General features: G+C 39.4%; 1 protein-coding gene across 5 annotated transcripts in view; it reads left to right on the top strand.

The window, feature by feature from the left end:
• LOC122081162 overlaps positions 1 to 15347 on the top strand; it is a 30569-nt gene that overhangs the window by 14303 nt on the left and 919 nt on the right. For 2 of the 5 annotated variants that reach the window (XM_042648158.1, XM_042648156.1), the window contains exons 4-8: positions 8255 to 8323; positions 9034 to 9138; positions 9587 to 9659; positions 9749 to 9831; positions 9938 to 10009. In XM_042648158.1, the coding sequence (XP_042504092.1) occupies positions 8255 to 8323; positions 9034 to 9138; positions 9587 to 9659; positions 9749 to 9831; positions 9938 to 10009 (402 nt within the window). Of the gene's footprint in view, positions 1 to 8254; positions 8324 to 9033; positions 9139 to 9586; positions 9660 to 9748; positions 9832 to 9937; positions 10010 to 11853; positions 11923 to 12638; positions 12744 to 13191; positions 13265 to 13353; positions 13437 to 13542; positions 13615 to 15347 lie in introns of all 5 variants that reach the window. The other 3 variants (XM_042648157.1, XM_042648159.1, XM_042648160.1) reach the window with 3 other exon arrangements.

The raw sequence follows: 15347 nt of genomic DNA, 5'->3' as shown, positions 1-15347 counted from the left end.
CTGATCACCAAACCTCAAACTCCCCTCCTATTCTACTCTTCGCCCTCCTCTTACCAAAGTTTAGCCTTACAGCTGCTGAAACCAAGCACCACACTGTCACCTTCCTACTACTGCCAATACCACACGCCTCCATCGCTGCAAACCCCTACTGTGACCTATCTTCCTACAATAAAACCTTATCTCAGCCATCGCTGCAACCAGATCCCACGCCTCCAACCTTTGCCTGCAACCTGCAAACTCAGCTTTCGCTTGAAACCCATCTCCTTCATTGCTGAAACCCCTCCATCTTCTCCATCGCTGCAACCAAATCCCAGCCTCCAACTTTTGCCTGCAACCTGCAACTCAGCCTTCGCCTGAAACCCATCTCCTCATTCCTGAAACCCAGACCTCAAACCCCTCAACATCCATCATTGAAACCCAGACCTGAAACCTAGAATTCCTCGCCTTCACCTTCCCTGAAATGCCATCGCCTTCGCCTTCAACCATCGCTGAAGCCTTCCTGCATTCTGCGACCTGTAAGACCTACTGACTCAGGCTTCCCTTGCTCTTTACTGAAACCACCAACACCTAAGACTCCTAAGCCGACTCAAATTTAGGGCCTTCTCTTAAACCGACCTAAACCAACCAATCCTAATCCACCTAACCTAACCCAACCTAATAGTAAACCGACTCAGACTTACCCAATCCTAATCCTAACCCACCTAACTGAATCCAACTAGGACTAACCTAGGACATTCCCAACCCATTCGCTAGCCTCTCCACCCACACTAAAAAAAAAAAAAAAAACTCCAAGCTCTCTATAAAGGGGGCAATTTTGCCTCTCTTAGGTTCTCTCGTGGTGAGTGTTCTCCTACTGGGGCCTTTGTCAATTGTCTTAAAGTTTCTTATGCTTTATTAGCTCTGGCTTGGTCGTCTTATCTTGTGATTTCTTGTTGAACCTGCACCTGTGGCGTCTGAAGATTCCGGGATATCAGTTACTCAGGAAGTAAGGGGTCATTCCTTTGGACATGATTACCCTCTCTTCCCTACTAGCACCATCAAGTTAGATGGAAACAACTATCTGATTTGGTCTCGGTTTTACTACCTATCGATTGCTCGTCATGGTTATATTGGATTTCTTACAGGTGATTCAGTATGCCCTCCTACTACAGGTCCTTTTCAGGACGAATGGGATGCTGCCAACTAGATGGTAATGCCCTACCTTATTAATTTTATGTCTTCTTCTATTGCTCGGACATATCTGTTACTTGATTTCGCTGCTAAGATCCGCTAAGGCCACTTATTCTCACGTGGGCAGGCGTGCCCAGTGTTTTGAACTGAGGAAGAAGTCTCATCGGGCTACTCAGAAAGAGCTTTCTTGTGGCTTAATATTACTCTGATCTGCGGGGTGTGTAGAATGAGATTGATTATTATGAGACTTATCAACCTGTTTGTGAGGCTGATGTTGTTAGGTTTAAGAAGCGTGAGGAGGAGCTCCACGTTTATGATTTCTTGGCAGGTCTCAATGATTAGGGCTAATATGCTTAATCGTGATCGAGTACCCGCCCTTGAGGAAGCCTATTCAATCATTTAGGTTGAGGAACATAGTCGATCTGAGATGCTACAGCCTGTTTCTCAAGATCGATCCGATCTTGTTTCTTCTACTGGTACATGTTCACAACCTATTACTTCATCCTCTTCCAACAAACCTGTTGTTAAATGTAACTTTTGTGGCAAGGAGCGTCACAAAAGGAGACTTGTTGGAAGATTCATGGATGTCCTATTAATTCTCGTGGGCATAATCAGGGTCGTGGGAAGACCACTCAGGAAAATCAGTTCGAGACTACAATTGATTCTGATGGCTCTACTACTGCAGGTGTGTCCTTCTCTACTGACGAAATGGCTATGCTTCGTCGTATTTTAACTCAGATGGGATTCTTTACTGCTGTTGTTGCCTCTTCTCTGCCAACAATCGCTGCCTTCCACTCAGCCCACTCAGGTACTATAGTTTGTGGTCCTAGTGCATCTATAGCCTTCCAGTCTTAGATAATTGACTCCGGGGCTACTGATCACATGACCGGTTTACATACTTTCTTTTCTACCTATTGTCCCTCTTCAGGTAATACAAAAGTTCGCATTGTTGATGGTTCCCTCTCACTTATTTTTGGGTTGGGTTCTATTCAGTGTTCTCCTTTATTATCACTATCCTTTGTGCTACAGGTCCTAAGTTTTTTACTATTTTGTTGTTTATTGGTATTATCACTAAGGATTTGAATTATAAAGTCACTTTCTTTCCTACTCACTGTGTGTTTTAGAACTTAGTGACAGGAGCAACGATTGGCAATGGTAAAATGAGTGGTGGTCTCTATTACCTAGACATTGGTCCCTCTCAGGCTCTACACACTTTATATGATTTTGCACTCTCTAAACTTTTAGGATGGCATCGACTTCTAGGTCACCCCCATGGGGCACTTTATCTAAGATTATTTCCAGCATTAGTTAAACACTATACTATGGACCAGTTTATTTGTGATACGTGTGTTTTGGAAAACAAACTCAGAATGTTTATCCTCTTTCTGATAATAGAAGTACTATTCCTTATGCTTCTCTCTATTTCTGGCTATCGATGGTTTGTTACTTTTATTGATTGCAATAATCATTCTACTTGAATTTATTATGCATCATAAAGGTGAGGTTTTTCAGTGCTTTCAGGAATTTCATTGCATGGTTAGGACCCAGTTTGATGCTAAAATCAAGATACTGCGAGCTGATAATGAGAAGGAATATATGGATAGTTCCTTTCAGTTTTACTTGGTTAATTATGGGATAATTCTTCAGACTAGTTGTGTAGATACTTCGGCACAAAATGCTGTGGCTGAATGCAAGAATCGCCATCTCCTTGAGGTTACTCGCTACTTGATGTTTGAGATGCAAGTCCCTACTCCCTATTGGAGTGAGGCCGTTCTCACTGCTTCCTATCTCATCAATAGGATGCCTTTCCATATACTTGGTTTTAAGAGTCCCATTGAGTTGTTATCTGGGTCTCGAACCTTTGTTGTTCCTCCCAAGGTCTTTAGTTGTGTTTTCTTTGTTCGTAATCATCAGGTTCCGAGCAAGCTTGATCATCGTGGATTCCAGTGTATTTTTGTGGGTTATTCTCCCACTCAGAAAGGATACCGATGCTATCATCCACCTTCTCGACGGCTCTTTGTTTCCATGGATGTGTTATTTCATGAGACTGAGGCTTACTTCCCACGTCTTTAAGGGAGCCCTCTGTTAGTGAAGAGGTGATTCAGATTCCTACTTTTGAGTGTCCTTTACACCTTACCATAGATGATGGTGCTACATGGAAGGATACTGGAATAAAGTCTACTAGTTCAGAGGTTCCCATTAGTCCAGAAGTTACTGTTCAGGGGGAGCTATAGATTCAGCAGAAAACACAGGATGGTTCACTGATAAAGGTATTCTCTTGGGAAAAAAGGACAACTGAACTACCACTTATACTACCACTGCTACTCCATTGCTTCCTGATCCTGAGTCCTCTCTTCCAGGTATAACCTTTCCCCTCACTTTTGATCAGTCTCTTGATGTTCCTATTGCTTGTAGAAAAGGTAGTCGAACTTGTACTCAGGATCCTATTTCTAACGTAATGTTGGATAATGCTCTCTCCCCATCATATCTTGCATTTATGTCCTCTTTGTCCTCTAGTTCTATTCCTAAAACCTGACAGGAGGTAAGTATTAACCTAAGTGGAAGGAGGTAATGAATGATGAGATGAGAGCTCTTCATAACAATAACACATGGGATCTGGTTGTTCTTCCCTTGCAAAAGTGACCAGTTGGCTGCAAATGGATGTTCACGGTCAAGCATAATGCCGATGGGACTGTGGATCGATACAAGGTAAGACTGGTGGCTAAAAGATTTACTCAGACTTATGGGATTGATTACCAGGAGACCTTTGCACCTGTAGCAAAAATGAATACAGTCCAAGTTATCATCTCCTGTGCAATGAACCGAGGAGGAAACTACAACAACTGGATGTCAAAAACACATTTCTTTATAGGGAGCTGACTGAAGAAGTGTATATGGACATTCCACTTGGATACTTTAGTTCAGAAACACAAGGCTAGTGGTATAAACCGAAAAGAGCTCTGTATGGATTGATGCAATCCCCAGGGTATGGTTTGGTCATTTTCACAAGGCCATGATAGCTATTTGCTTTACACAAAGTAATGCTGATCATACCCTATTTGTTAAAAAAATGGGTGATTGGATTATTGTGCTGGTAGCATTACCGGCAATGATACAAATGAAATCTCTAAGCTTAAGGCCTATCTTGGTAAGGAGTTGGAGATCAAGGACCTAGGAAGACTGAAATACTTTCTTGGCATTGGGGTGGCACATTTAACCAAGGGTTTTGTTCTCTCCGAGAGAAAATATACCTTGGACCTCCTCTCAGAGATTGGTATGTTTGGGTGTAAACCCTTGGATACTCTTATTGAGGTTAACTCTCATCTCAGAAGCAAAGAAGGTGAACCTGTTGATAAGGGTCAGTATCAATGGCTGGTTGATAAGGGTCAATACATGCATGATCCCTATTCATCACACATGGATGTTGTGAACAAGATTCTTAGGTACTTGAAGACAGCACCAGGAAATGGCATTTTATTCTCTTCTACAAATCATATGAGGATTGAGGCATACATTGATGCTGATTGGGTAGGCTCTCTAGACGATCATCGCTCTACTACTGGCTACTATACATTTGTTAGTGGTAACTTGGTTACGTGGCACAGTAAGATCAGTCAGTTGTGACTAGATCAAGTGCAAAAGCTGAGTTCGGAGCTATGGCACATGTGATTTACGAGCTCCTTTGGTTGTAGTGTCTCCTTTAAGACGTGGATGTGTCCATCTAGGTGCCGATGTTACTATATTGTGATAATAAGTCAGCCTTCAGTATTGAACACAACCCTGCTCAGCATGATCCTACCAAGCATATCCATATCGATAGACATTTCATCAAGGAGAGGTTAGAGCAATGACTGATCTGTATTCCTTTTGTGCGAAGTGAAGATCAGCTAGCAGATATTCTCACAAAGGGACTTAATAGTACATCTTTTCATTTTATTTTGTCTAAGTTGGGTATGCATGATATCCATGCACCAACTTGAGGGGGAGCATTGAATAGTACATTATTATGACTAGGACTATGACTTAGTTGACTTAGACTCATGTATAGACTAGGACTTCTGCTCATGTAAGAATTAAGACTTTTATTTTGTTATAAATAAAGAAGGGACTCTTGTTGATGGCTTTATGATCTTTTCCAAGGCTGGCCCTCTCTCTATCACCACTATCATGGCCACTCTCTATTCCCTTGAATCCCCTTCGGGGCTTAGAATCAACCTCCTCAAATCCAACATCTTCCTCTCCGGTGTTTCCCCTGATGTCTAAGGTTTTCTCTTAGGAATCTCGGGAATTCTGCTAGGATCCTTGCCTGTTAAATATTTGGGTCTTCCTCTAATCTCCACCAGGCTCTCCTCCCATTATTGTACACCCTTCTTGATCAGCTAAGGAGAAAAATTTAACTTTGAAAAGGCAAACTCCTCTCATTTGCTGGCCGCCTCACTCTCATCAAATCGGTCCTCTAGTCCATGTACATCTATTGGTCTGTTACCTTTGTCCTTCCGACTTCTGTGATTAAGTCTTTTGAAGGTCTCTTATGCTCCTTCCTTTGGAAGGGCTCTGATTCCTTTAAATTCCTTCGGCCTCTCAGTTGGAAAAAAGTTTGTCTTCCCAAATCAGAGGGAGGTTTAGGCATAAGAAGAATCAAGGACGCCAACTTTGCGGGTGTCCTTAAGATTATTTGGAAAATTGTGTCCAAACACAAAAGTATTTGGGTTGATTGGATCCTTGCTGGGGTCCTCAAGCACAATTCCTTCTGGATTGCCCCTTCCATTGTTGATGCCTCCTAGATCTGGAGAAAGATTATGGACTATAGGACCATCGCCCTCTTAGTAATTTCCTTCTCCATTGGTAATAGTCAGACCACCTTTCTTTGGAAGGACCCCTGGCACCCTTCGGGCATCTTGGCTCACTTGGTTTCCCCCAGAGTCATATACGCTTTTGGCCTCCCTGCCAATGCTTTTGTCTCCTCTATCCTCTCCCCCACTGGGTGGTCCCCTCCCTCCTTTCCCTCCTCTCCTCCTTCTCTACTTGATTTCTAGTCTTCCCTCCTTCCTCTTCCCCCTGGTCATAGAGGAAGAGAAGATAAATGCAGCTGACTCCCTTCCAATGGGATCTTCTCCTCTGCCTCAGCTTAGTCCTTTGTTAGAACCCCTTCCCCGGTTGTTCCTGGGCATAAGTTAGTCTGGTTCAAAGACCACATCCCCTGACACAGCTTCACTTTTTGGAGATGCTTGTCCTCCTGTCTCCCCACCCAATCCTTCCTCATCCACCACAACATTCCCGTCAACCCTTATTGTTGCCTTTACCCTCAAGGAAAGGAGGATATCCCTTATCTCTTCTTCTCCTGCCCCTTCTCCTCATTTGTTTTTAAATCTGTTCTCTCCAAATATTGGCCTACTAGGAGATGCATTCTTCCCTTCCATAAGGAATGAAACTGGATTGACATGACCTTCTCTGGCTCCTCCATCTGTGACACTGTTGGTAAATTGGCCTTTTGTGCTACCATTAACCATCTCTGGATGGAGCGTAACATTTGTAGATGGACCCCTAAATTTCGTTCACAAGATATGATTTGGAAAGCTATCTACTTTGATGTTACCTCTAAAATCCATGCCCTCCCAATTCGGCCCGTCCCCTCCTCCCCTAGAAACTCCCACATCATTGCTTCCTAGAACCTGCAGGTTGATCTCATCCACATTCCCTCTTCTTGATTGCATGTATTCTCCCCCCCCTTTGTATCTTCAGGATTTTTTATGTTTAGTTTTTTTTCTCTGTTGTCCCCCCGTGGGTTGGTTTCTCCTCATTGGCTTTTGCCTTCCCTCCCCCCTTTTTCCTTTGTATATTCTTCTCTTCTTGGTAATTCATCCAAAAAAAAAGAAGGGACTGTGCGCACTAAGGTACAAGTCTATTATCCCTAATTCTACACTCCCAATAGCTACAACAAAAGTATTCACGAGCCTCAAACAGAGATCTCCCAGAAAATTCCACAGATAAATAGGCAGCATTAGGTTGCTGAGGACTAAACAACATCAGGTTGTTGCATATACCAAACAACATCAAGTGGCTGAATATACCATCTTCAAAAGATAAAATATTTGCTGAGGACACACACGAGCATAAACGTCTTCAAACGAAATAATCTTGAGTAGACAATAAATTGAATCTCCCACTCACATGTAGCAGTACACAAGGACAAATATTTTCCAATAACCACCATCACAAAGAATCCTATAATCAAGAGCACCACAACAAAATAATTTCCAATCTCCCCCTGATTCTGTTCCTTTGATGAAATGGTCATGGCAATTCGTGAGTATTAACTTTTATATTTGCATTAAAAGTGGAACAAATTGCTCGAGACTTGAGAGCTTGTGAAAAACGTTTGGACCTAAGAAAGACAATTTTATCTTGAGAGCTGTCATTTTGGAGGACTTGGTTTGTTATCAGTTGTAGTCTTGTAGAATCTTGGATACTGCTCTTCGTTTCTTGCAATAAGGTGGCTCGTCTTGGTCTACTTGGATGTCTCCTTTCTATCCTAATTTGTTGTTGATTGTTTCCTTGTACTGCCTTTTCTTTCATCTAATAACCTAAATACTTGTATGTATATGCATGCCCATAGTCTAACTTACTTTCAGGTTACTTTTTGGCCAATATAATATAATTTTATCTATTATAAAAATAACCAAGAGAACGAAAACTGCTCTTCCTTCATTGAAGCATCAAACAGTCCCAATTTGATGATTTTTTTTTTCTGCTGAAGGAACTTGTCATAACATATTTTTGGGATATTCAAGTACATGTCAGGCTTACTGATAACCTAAATTTACATTGCTGTAACTCTTTCTTTCGTTTCTTTTTTGCGTATGTGTGTGTGTGGTTATTGTGTACAATTCTCAGTTTCCCTGTGTCAACAGTTAGTATCTTATTGGATGACCTTTTCCCCCCGATCAAAAGTCTAGGTTCTTATTTACAATGTCAAAACTTTTTGACCAGCTTTATTTTTGAAAGTTCACTGGTATGCATGTTGACGAGTCATTTGGCGAAAGAGCTAGCTGTCTCACAAATAAATGCAAACAATATTTTGCAGACTCGTATGTGGCAGCGGGACTCAAGGGATGGGACTGCATTGCAACCCACATCAGCAGCAGCAATTGATGTTAGTTAATATCCTCGATGAATTGTCAAGTTTGCCTATTATTCCCTAATTTTTCTCTCCATATTAGTAGTGTTCATAGTTATTTTGAGAATATCACATTGCACATCTTGATGTTAACTCATTGTCTGTTGTATTTAGATTTTGCTTTTCAATCTTCCCCCCAACACCTCCCCACCACCCCACAAAAAAAAAAAAAGTGCGTACTAATTGGATTAATGGACTAGTCCCTTTATTTTGTTAATGCTATATGCTTTTTTAAATTAGATGTTATCTTTCCCGACTTAGCTTATCAATTTGTTTCTGTTGGTTTATTGATAATGAGTGTTGGAGGTGGAATTTCTCAAAACTGACTAACCTACTCGAACCAGACCTGGTTAATAAGTGCGTATGATTTCGGCATAGGGTTTGGACTTAGGGGGATATTGAACCCCTTTCACGCCCAGCCCTGGCCGCCACAAACCCTCCTATTTTCCTGATTATCATTAGCTATCAATAAAACACAATAATATTTATTTTTTCATATATTTAATATCATATTTCTTAAGTGAGTCCAACCCAAACCTACATATTTAGTCAGGTTGGGCCTATGTAATCTGACCTCCTTATCTCAACCTGCCTGAACCCGCCAATCCTTAATGGGAATTAGTGCTAAGTTGGTGCTTGTGTTCTTAACTCCTAATTGTTTCTTCTCATGTTTTGTTGCTGCACAGATGTTGCCAACTGTTGCTTATGCAGATAACCCATCTACAAGCTTCACTACAAAGTTTGTCCATGCATCTACAAATAAAAACAAATGTCCAATTAATCAAGTCTTGGTAAGTAAGTTTGGATTTTTCTCCAACATTCTGAGGTGTGAAGTAGGGGGTGTTTTTCCATTGACCATCAAACTGAGTGCAAGCAGTTTCTCCATTTATGTGATTAAATACGGTAATATCTTTTGATTGTAATGTTGATTTTAATGTTCTTTGGCTTGAGTGAGAACTATTTGTATCTTTTTATTTGATTTTTGACTTGATTTTACTTGTATTCTTGCTTCTAGTTTAAATCTGAATGTTTACTTTTCATTTACCTAGTTTTTTGTGTATGGCGACAATAAATGTTTCTTTCCGATGTTTCTTTCACTCTATGAGATTGGATTTATAGAAGAATGAAACAGTTCAGGGATATGATTGGTTACCATATTATTTTTCAGTTTTTCTTTATGATTTATTCCAGAGGTGTTATTCTTTGAATTTTTGACCAATGATATTTTTTCTATTAAAGTGGGCTCCTTCAGGGAGACATCTCATCACAGGCTTACAATGGCCAGTCATTTAAATTTGAAAGGATTCTTCAGGTATGAAGCTATACTTTAGTAGCTTCTAGTTGGCAGCCTTTTATAAAGGACTAAACAGGAAGTTGTTTTGAGATCAATTTTATGTGCAGGCTCATGATCAGGCAATTAGGTCGATGGGATGGAGTCACGATGAGAATTGGATGGTCAGTGGTGATGATGGGGGCTCGATAAAGTATGATTGCATCTCTTATTTTACCCTATCATATCTGTCTATATTTGTTTCCATGGAAATTTCTCTTTTTTGTGTGGAATATCTTATGTTTGGGATACTTGTTTAGGTATTGGCAAACTAACATGAATAATGTGAAAGCTAATAAATCCGCTCATAAAGAATCTGTTTGTGATCTGAGGTACATGTTTCTGTTATCTTAGATAGATGCATTCTCTTTTCAATTTCTCATGGTTGTCTTTCTAGTATGATGCAATGCAAATGCATATAAAGACTAATCTATCCTAAAGGTCTTCACTTGAATCTTCCACTCTTTGGCATTTCATCTTCTTTTCTTCTTGTTTGCAATTCTTCGTCTTGATACCAACTTTTTAATCATCTTAGTTGATGACTTCAATCTTTATTTCTTCCTTTCATTCATCAAATTCGATCTTTGATATAAAGTCTCTACAAAACAATACTTAAGGGCAAATTGTGAAATACCTTCATATGTTTGTTATCATCAAAAACCAACTATAGGGGTGTGGGCATACCCCTAACATGTTGGACATTAACCCTGTATGGAGGCCTTTGCGCAAGCTTGGGAGGCCTGTAAGGTGCTGGTGGTAGACTAATGAGATGAAATTTAATGGTCCTAATTTATAAGCCCAAAAAGTGGGGGGTAAAATAAGAATAATAAATTCGTAGTAAAAGTTAGTACACGGGATTAGTAGTTTAGTGTTTGAGTTAAATAAGAATATTTAATATCTAGATATCGTTCGGTTTTGAGTTTATTTACTTTATTGAGTGTAGCGGTCGTTGCTTGGAGCAATGGCAAAGGGTTCTTTCCGCCTGTGTAGTGGTGCGGGTTCGAGTCCTGGGAACCAGCCTCTCCGTAAAGGGGGTAAGGCTGTCTACCTATATAGCCTCCTAGAACCCTGCTTATGTGCGGGAAGCATTTGTGCACTGGGTAACGGCCTTTTTTTTTTTTTTACTTTATTGAGTGTGTGAATACGATTAGTAGTCTTCTTATGATTCGATTTAGGAATTATTTTAGAAGCCCTTATTTATGTAATGCACCCGTATCAATTAATGATGATTTGTGTAAAGAATATGAGTTTTTTTTTTTTTCATTCTGTTGAGATGCACATACGGAATTGGTATCCCAATCTTGATTTCTACTGTTCTCTTCCAGCTAAGCATATCGATCTCATATCTTTTTTCTCTTCCATCAATCTGATTTCTTCCCTTAACAACGCAGTTGCTTCCTTTATCTCTGATCTGATCGCATATTTGATCATTGGGTCCATAGTTGTCAAGGCGACGCCTTGGCGTCCAAGCGGTTTTTTAGGGCCAGGGCGAGGGACGCCATTGCTGAAGTATAAAAGGCGGTCGCCTTGGACGACTTGTTATGAAAGGCGACCGCCTTGGTTTTTTTTTTTTTTTTACTTTCACTTAATTATTTGTTTTTTATATTCTAATTCTAAATTTTTCATTTGATGAAGTACAGGTTTTTAAATGGTGTGAGATGCATGGAATCATTTTACTCTTCAAGTGAACAACAAAAAAAAAGAAAAAGGTTTGGTGGTGGGGGGAAAATATAACATGAAAGGTCTTTTTTTAAAACCCTCCATGTTTCTCTGGTTCTCTCTACCGGCCGGTGAACTCTCTCTCTACGACTCTGCCATTACAAATTTACAATCGTATCGGAGAACTTTGGATTCAACCGACCGATTGGATACAACTCTGCGACTCTCTCTTCAACTTCCTCTGCCATTACAAAGAAAAATGTATGTTTGTAATTTTTTTTTCCCTCCCTGCTACTTCGTCTTCGAGCTACGATTTTTTTTTCCCTCTTCTTCCTCTGCTTCTTGTTCGTCTACGATTTTTTTTTTTCTTTTTTCCCTCTTCTTTCTTTGCTTCTTCTTCGTCTACGTCTTTTTTTTTTTCTTCTTCTTCTTCCTTTGCTTCTTCATCTACGACTCTTTTTTTTTTTTTCCTTTTTTTTTCTTCTTCTTCCTCTGCTTCNCAAACAATATTTTGCAGACTCGTATGTGGCAGCGGGACTCAAGGGATGGGACTGCATTGCAACCCACACCAGCAGCAGCAATTGATGTTAGTTAATATCCTCGATGAATTGTCAAGTTTGTCTATTATTCCCTAATTTTCTTTCCATATTAGTAGTGTTCATAGTTATTTTTAGAACATCACATTGCACATCTTGATGTTAACTCATTGTCTGTTGTATTTAGATTTTGCTTTTCAATCTTCCCCCCAACACCTCCCCACCACCCCACAAAAAAAAAAAAAAAAAAAAGTGCGTACTAATTGGATTAATGGACTAGTCCCTTTATTTTGTTAATGCTATATGCTTTTTTAAATTAGATGTTATCTTTCCTGACTTAGCTTATCAATTTGTTTCTGTTGGTTTATTGATAATGAGTGTTGGAGGTGGAATTTCTCAAAACTGACTAACCTACTCGAACCAGACCTGGTTAATAAGTGCGTATGATTTTGGCATAGGGTTTGGACTTAGGGGGATATTGAACCCCTTTCACGCCCAACCCTGGCCGCCACAAACCCTCCTATTTTCCTGATTATCATTAGCTATCAATAAAACACAATAATATTTATTTTTTCATATATTTAATATCATATTTCTTAAGTGAGTCCAACCCAAACCTACATATTTAGTCAGGTTGGGCCTATGTAATCTGACCTCCTTATCTCAACCTGCCTGAACTCGCCAATCCTTAATGGGAATTAGTGCTAAGTTGGTGCTTGTGTTCTTAACTCCTAATTGTTTCTTCTCATGTTTTGTTGCTGCACAGATGTTGCCAACTGTTGCTTATGCAGATAACCCATCTACAAGCTTCACTACAAAGTTTGTCCATGCATCTACAAATAAAAACAAATGTCCAATTAATCAAGTCTTGGTAAGTAAGTTTGGATTTTTCTCCAACATTCTGAGGTGTGAAGTAGGGGGTGTTTTTCCATTGACCATCAAACTGAGTGCAAGCAGTTTCTGCATTTATGTGATTAAATACGGTTATATCTTTTGCTTGTAATGTTGATTTTAATGTTCTCTGGCTTGAGTGAGAACTATTTGTATCTTTTTATTTGATTTTTGACTTGATTTTACTTGTATTCTTGCTTCTAGTTTAAATCTGAATGTTTACTCTTCATTTACCTAGTTTTTTGTGTATGGCGACAATAAATGTTTCTTTCCGATGTTTCTTTCACTCTATGAGATTGGATTTATAGAAGAATGAAACAGTTCAGGGATATGATTGGTTACCATATTATTTTTCAGTTTTTCTTTATGATTTATCCCAGAGGTGTTATTCTTTGAATTTTTGACCAATGATATTTTTTCTATTAAAGTGGGCTCCTTCAGGGAGACATCTCATCACAGGCTTACAATGGCCAGTCATTTAAATTTGAAAGGATTCTTCAGGTATGAAGCTATACTTTAGTAGCTTCTAGTTGGCAGCCTTTTATAAAGGACTAAACAGGAAGTTGTTTTGAGATCAATTTTATGTGCAGGCTCATGATCAGGCAATTAGGTCGATGGGATGGAGTCACGATGAGAATTGGATGGTCAGTGGTGATGATGGGGGCTCGATAAAGTATGATTGCATCTCTTATTTTACCCTATCATATCTGTCTATATTTGTTTCCATGGAAATTTCTCTTTTTTGTGTGGAATATCTTATGTTTGGGATACTTGTTTAGGTATTGGCAAACTAACATGAATAATGTGAAAGCTAATAAATCTGCTCATAAAGAATCTGTTTGTGATCTGAGGTACATGTTTCTGTTATCTTTGATAGATGCATTCTCTTTTCAATTTCTCATGGTTGTCTTTTCTAGTATGATGCAATGCAAATGCATATAAAGACTAATCTATCCTAAAGGTCTTCACTTGAATCTTCCACTCTTTGGCATTTCATCTTCTTTTCTTCTTGTTTGCAATTCTTCGTCTTGATACCAACTTTTTAATCATCTTAGTTGATGACTTCAATCTTTATTTCTTCCTTTCATTCATCAAATTCAATCTTTGATATAAAGTCTCTACAAAACAATACTTAAGGGCAAATTGTGAAATACCTTCATATGTTTGTTATCATCAAAAACCAACTATAGGGGTGTGGGCATACCCCTAACATGTTGGACATTAACCCTGTATGGAGGCCTTTGCGCAAGCTTGGGAGGCCTGTAAGGTGCTGGTGGCAGACCAATGAGATGAAATTTAATGGTCCTAATTTATAAGCCCAAAAAGTGGGGGGTAAAATAAGAATAAAAAATTAGTAGTAAAAGTTAGTACACGGGATTAGTAGTTTAGTGTTTGAGTTAAATAAGAATATTTAATATCTAGATATCGTTCGGTTTTGAGTTTATTTACTTTATTGAGTGTAGCGGTCGTTGCTTGGAGCAATGGCAAAGGGTTCTTTCCGCCTGTGTAGTGGTGCGGGTTCGAGTCCTGGGAACCAGCCTCTCCGTAAAGGGGGTAAGGCTATCTACCTATATAGCCTCCTAGAACCCTGCTTATGTGCGGGAAGCATTTGTGCACTGGGTAACGGCCTTTTTTTTTTTTTTTACTTTATTGAGTGTGTGAATACGATTAGTAGTCTTTTTATGATTCGATTTAGGAATTATTTTAGAAGCCCTTATTTATGTAATGCACCCGTATCAATTAATGATGATTTGTGTAAAGAATATGAGTTTTTTTTTTTTTCATTCTGTTGAGATGCACATACGGAATTGGTATCCCAATCTTGATTTCTACTGTTCTCTTCCAGCTAAGCATATCGATCTCATATCTTTTTTCTCTTCCATCAATCTGATTTCTTCCCTTAACAACGCAGTTGCTTCCTTTATCTCTGATCTGATCGCATATTTGATCATTGTGTCTGCTTGCATCCGAGATCATTTCCAATTGCATCACATTACTTTCATAGTAGAGTACAGATTTGAGTAGGGCCGTTATATCATCTGCAAATGGAATGTCTAAAATTAGAACTCATTTCTTTTCTTTTTAACCACCTACAGTACTTGTTCATCTAATCCTGGAGATTCATAGGCACCATTGCTTGGTACAACAAACAGAAAGAACATCAAAGTCTATCCCAACTTAATGGGGTCGGCTACATGGATGCAAGCAAGGACAAGGAAAATGAAAAGTGAAAGTGAAAGGAAACAAATGACAATAATAGTAACGAAGTAGAAAACAGCTAGATGGGGTCTGTGACCTGGATCCTAGTCCTCCAATCAGTTCTATTAGAGGCCATATTTGGACAAGGCCTAATCTGTGCATGTCTTTCCTCACTACTTCTCCTATGATCATTTTTGGGCTGCACCTTGCTCTTTTAGATTCTCCTATCTAGATCATATCACTCCTCCTTATTGGTGCATGCAATGTCTTCCGTAGAACATGGCCATACTATCTCAAATGATTTTCCCGAAGCTTGATAATGTATTATCAATTTATCACTGGATCAGTCTGATTTTGGGGTCTAGAAGATCTCCGGGGTGGGATC

This window comes from Macadamia integrifolia, chromosome 6, assembly GCF_013358625.1.
Source record: "Macadamia integrifolia cultivar HAES 741 chromosome 6, SCU_Mint_v3, whole genome shotgun sequence".
Classification (NCBI taxonomy): Eukaryota; Viridiplantae; Streptophyta; class Magnoliopsida; order Proteales; family Proteaceae; genus Macadamia; species Macadamia integrifolia.
Note: the sequence above shows the minus strand (reverse complement) of the source record. Positions and strands in the feature narration are given on the sequence as shown.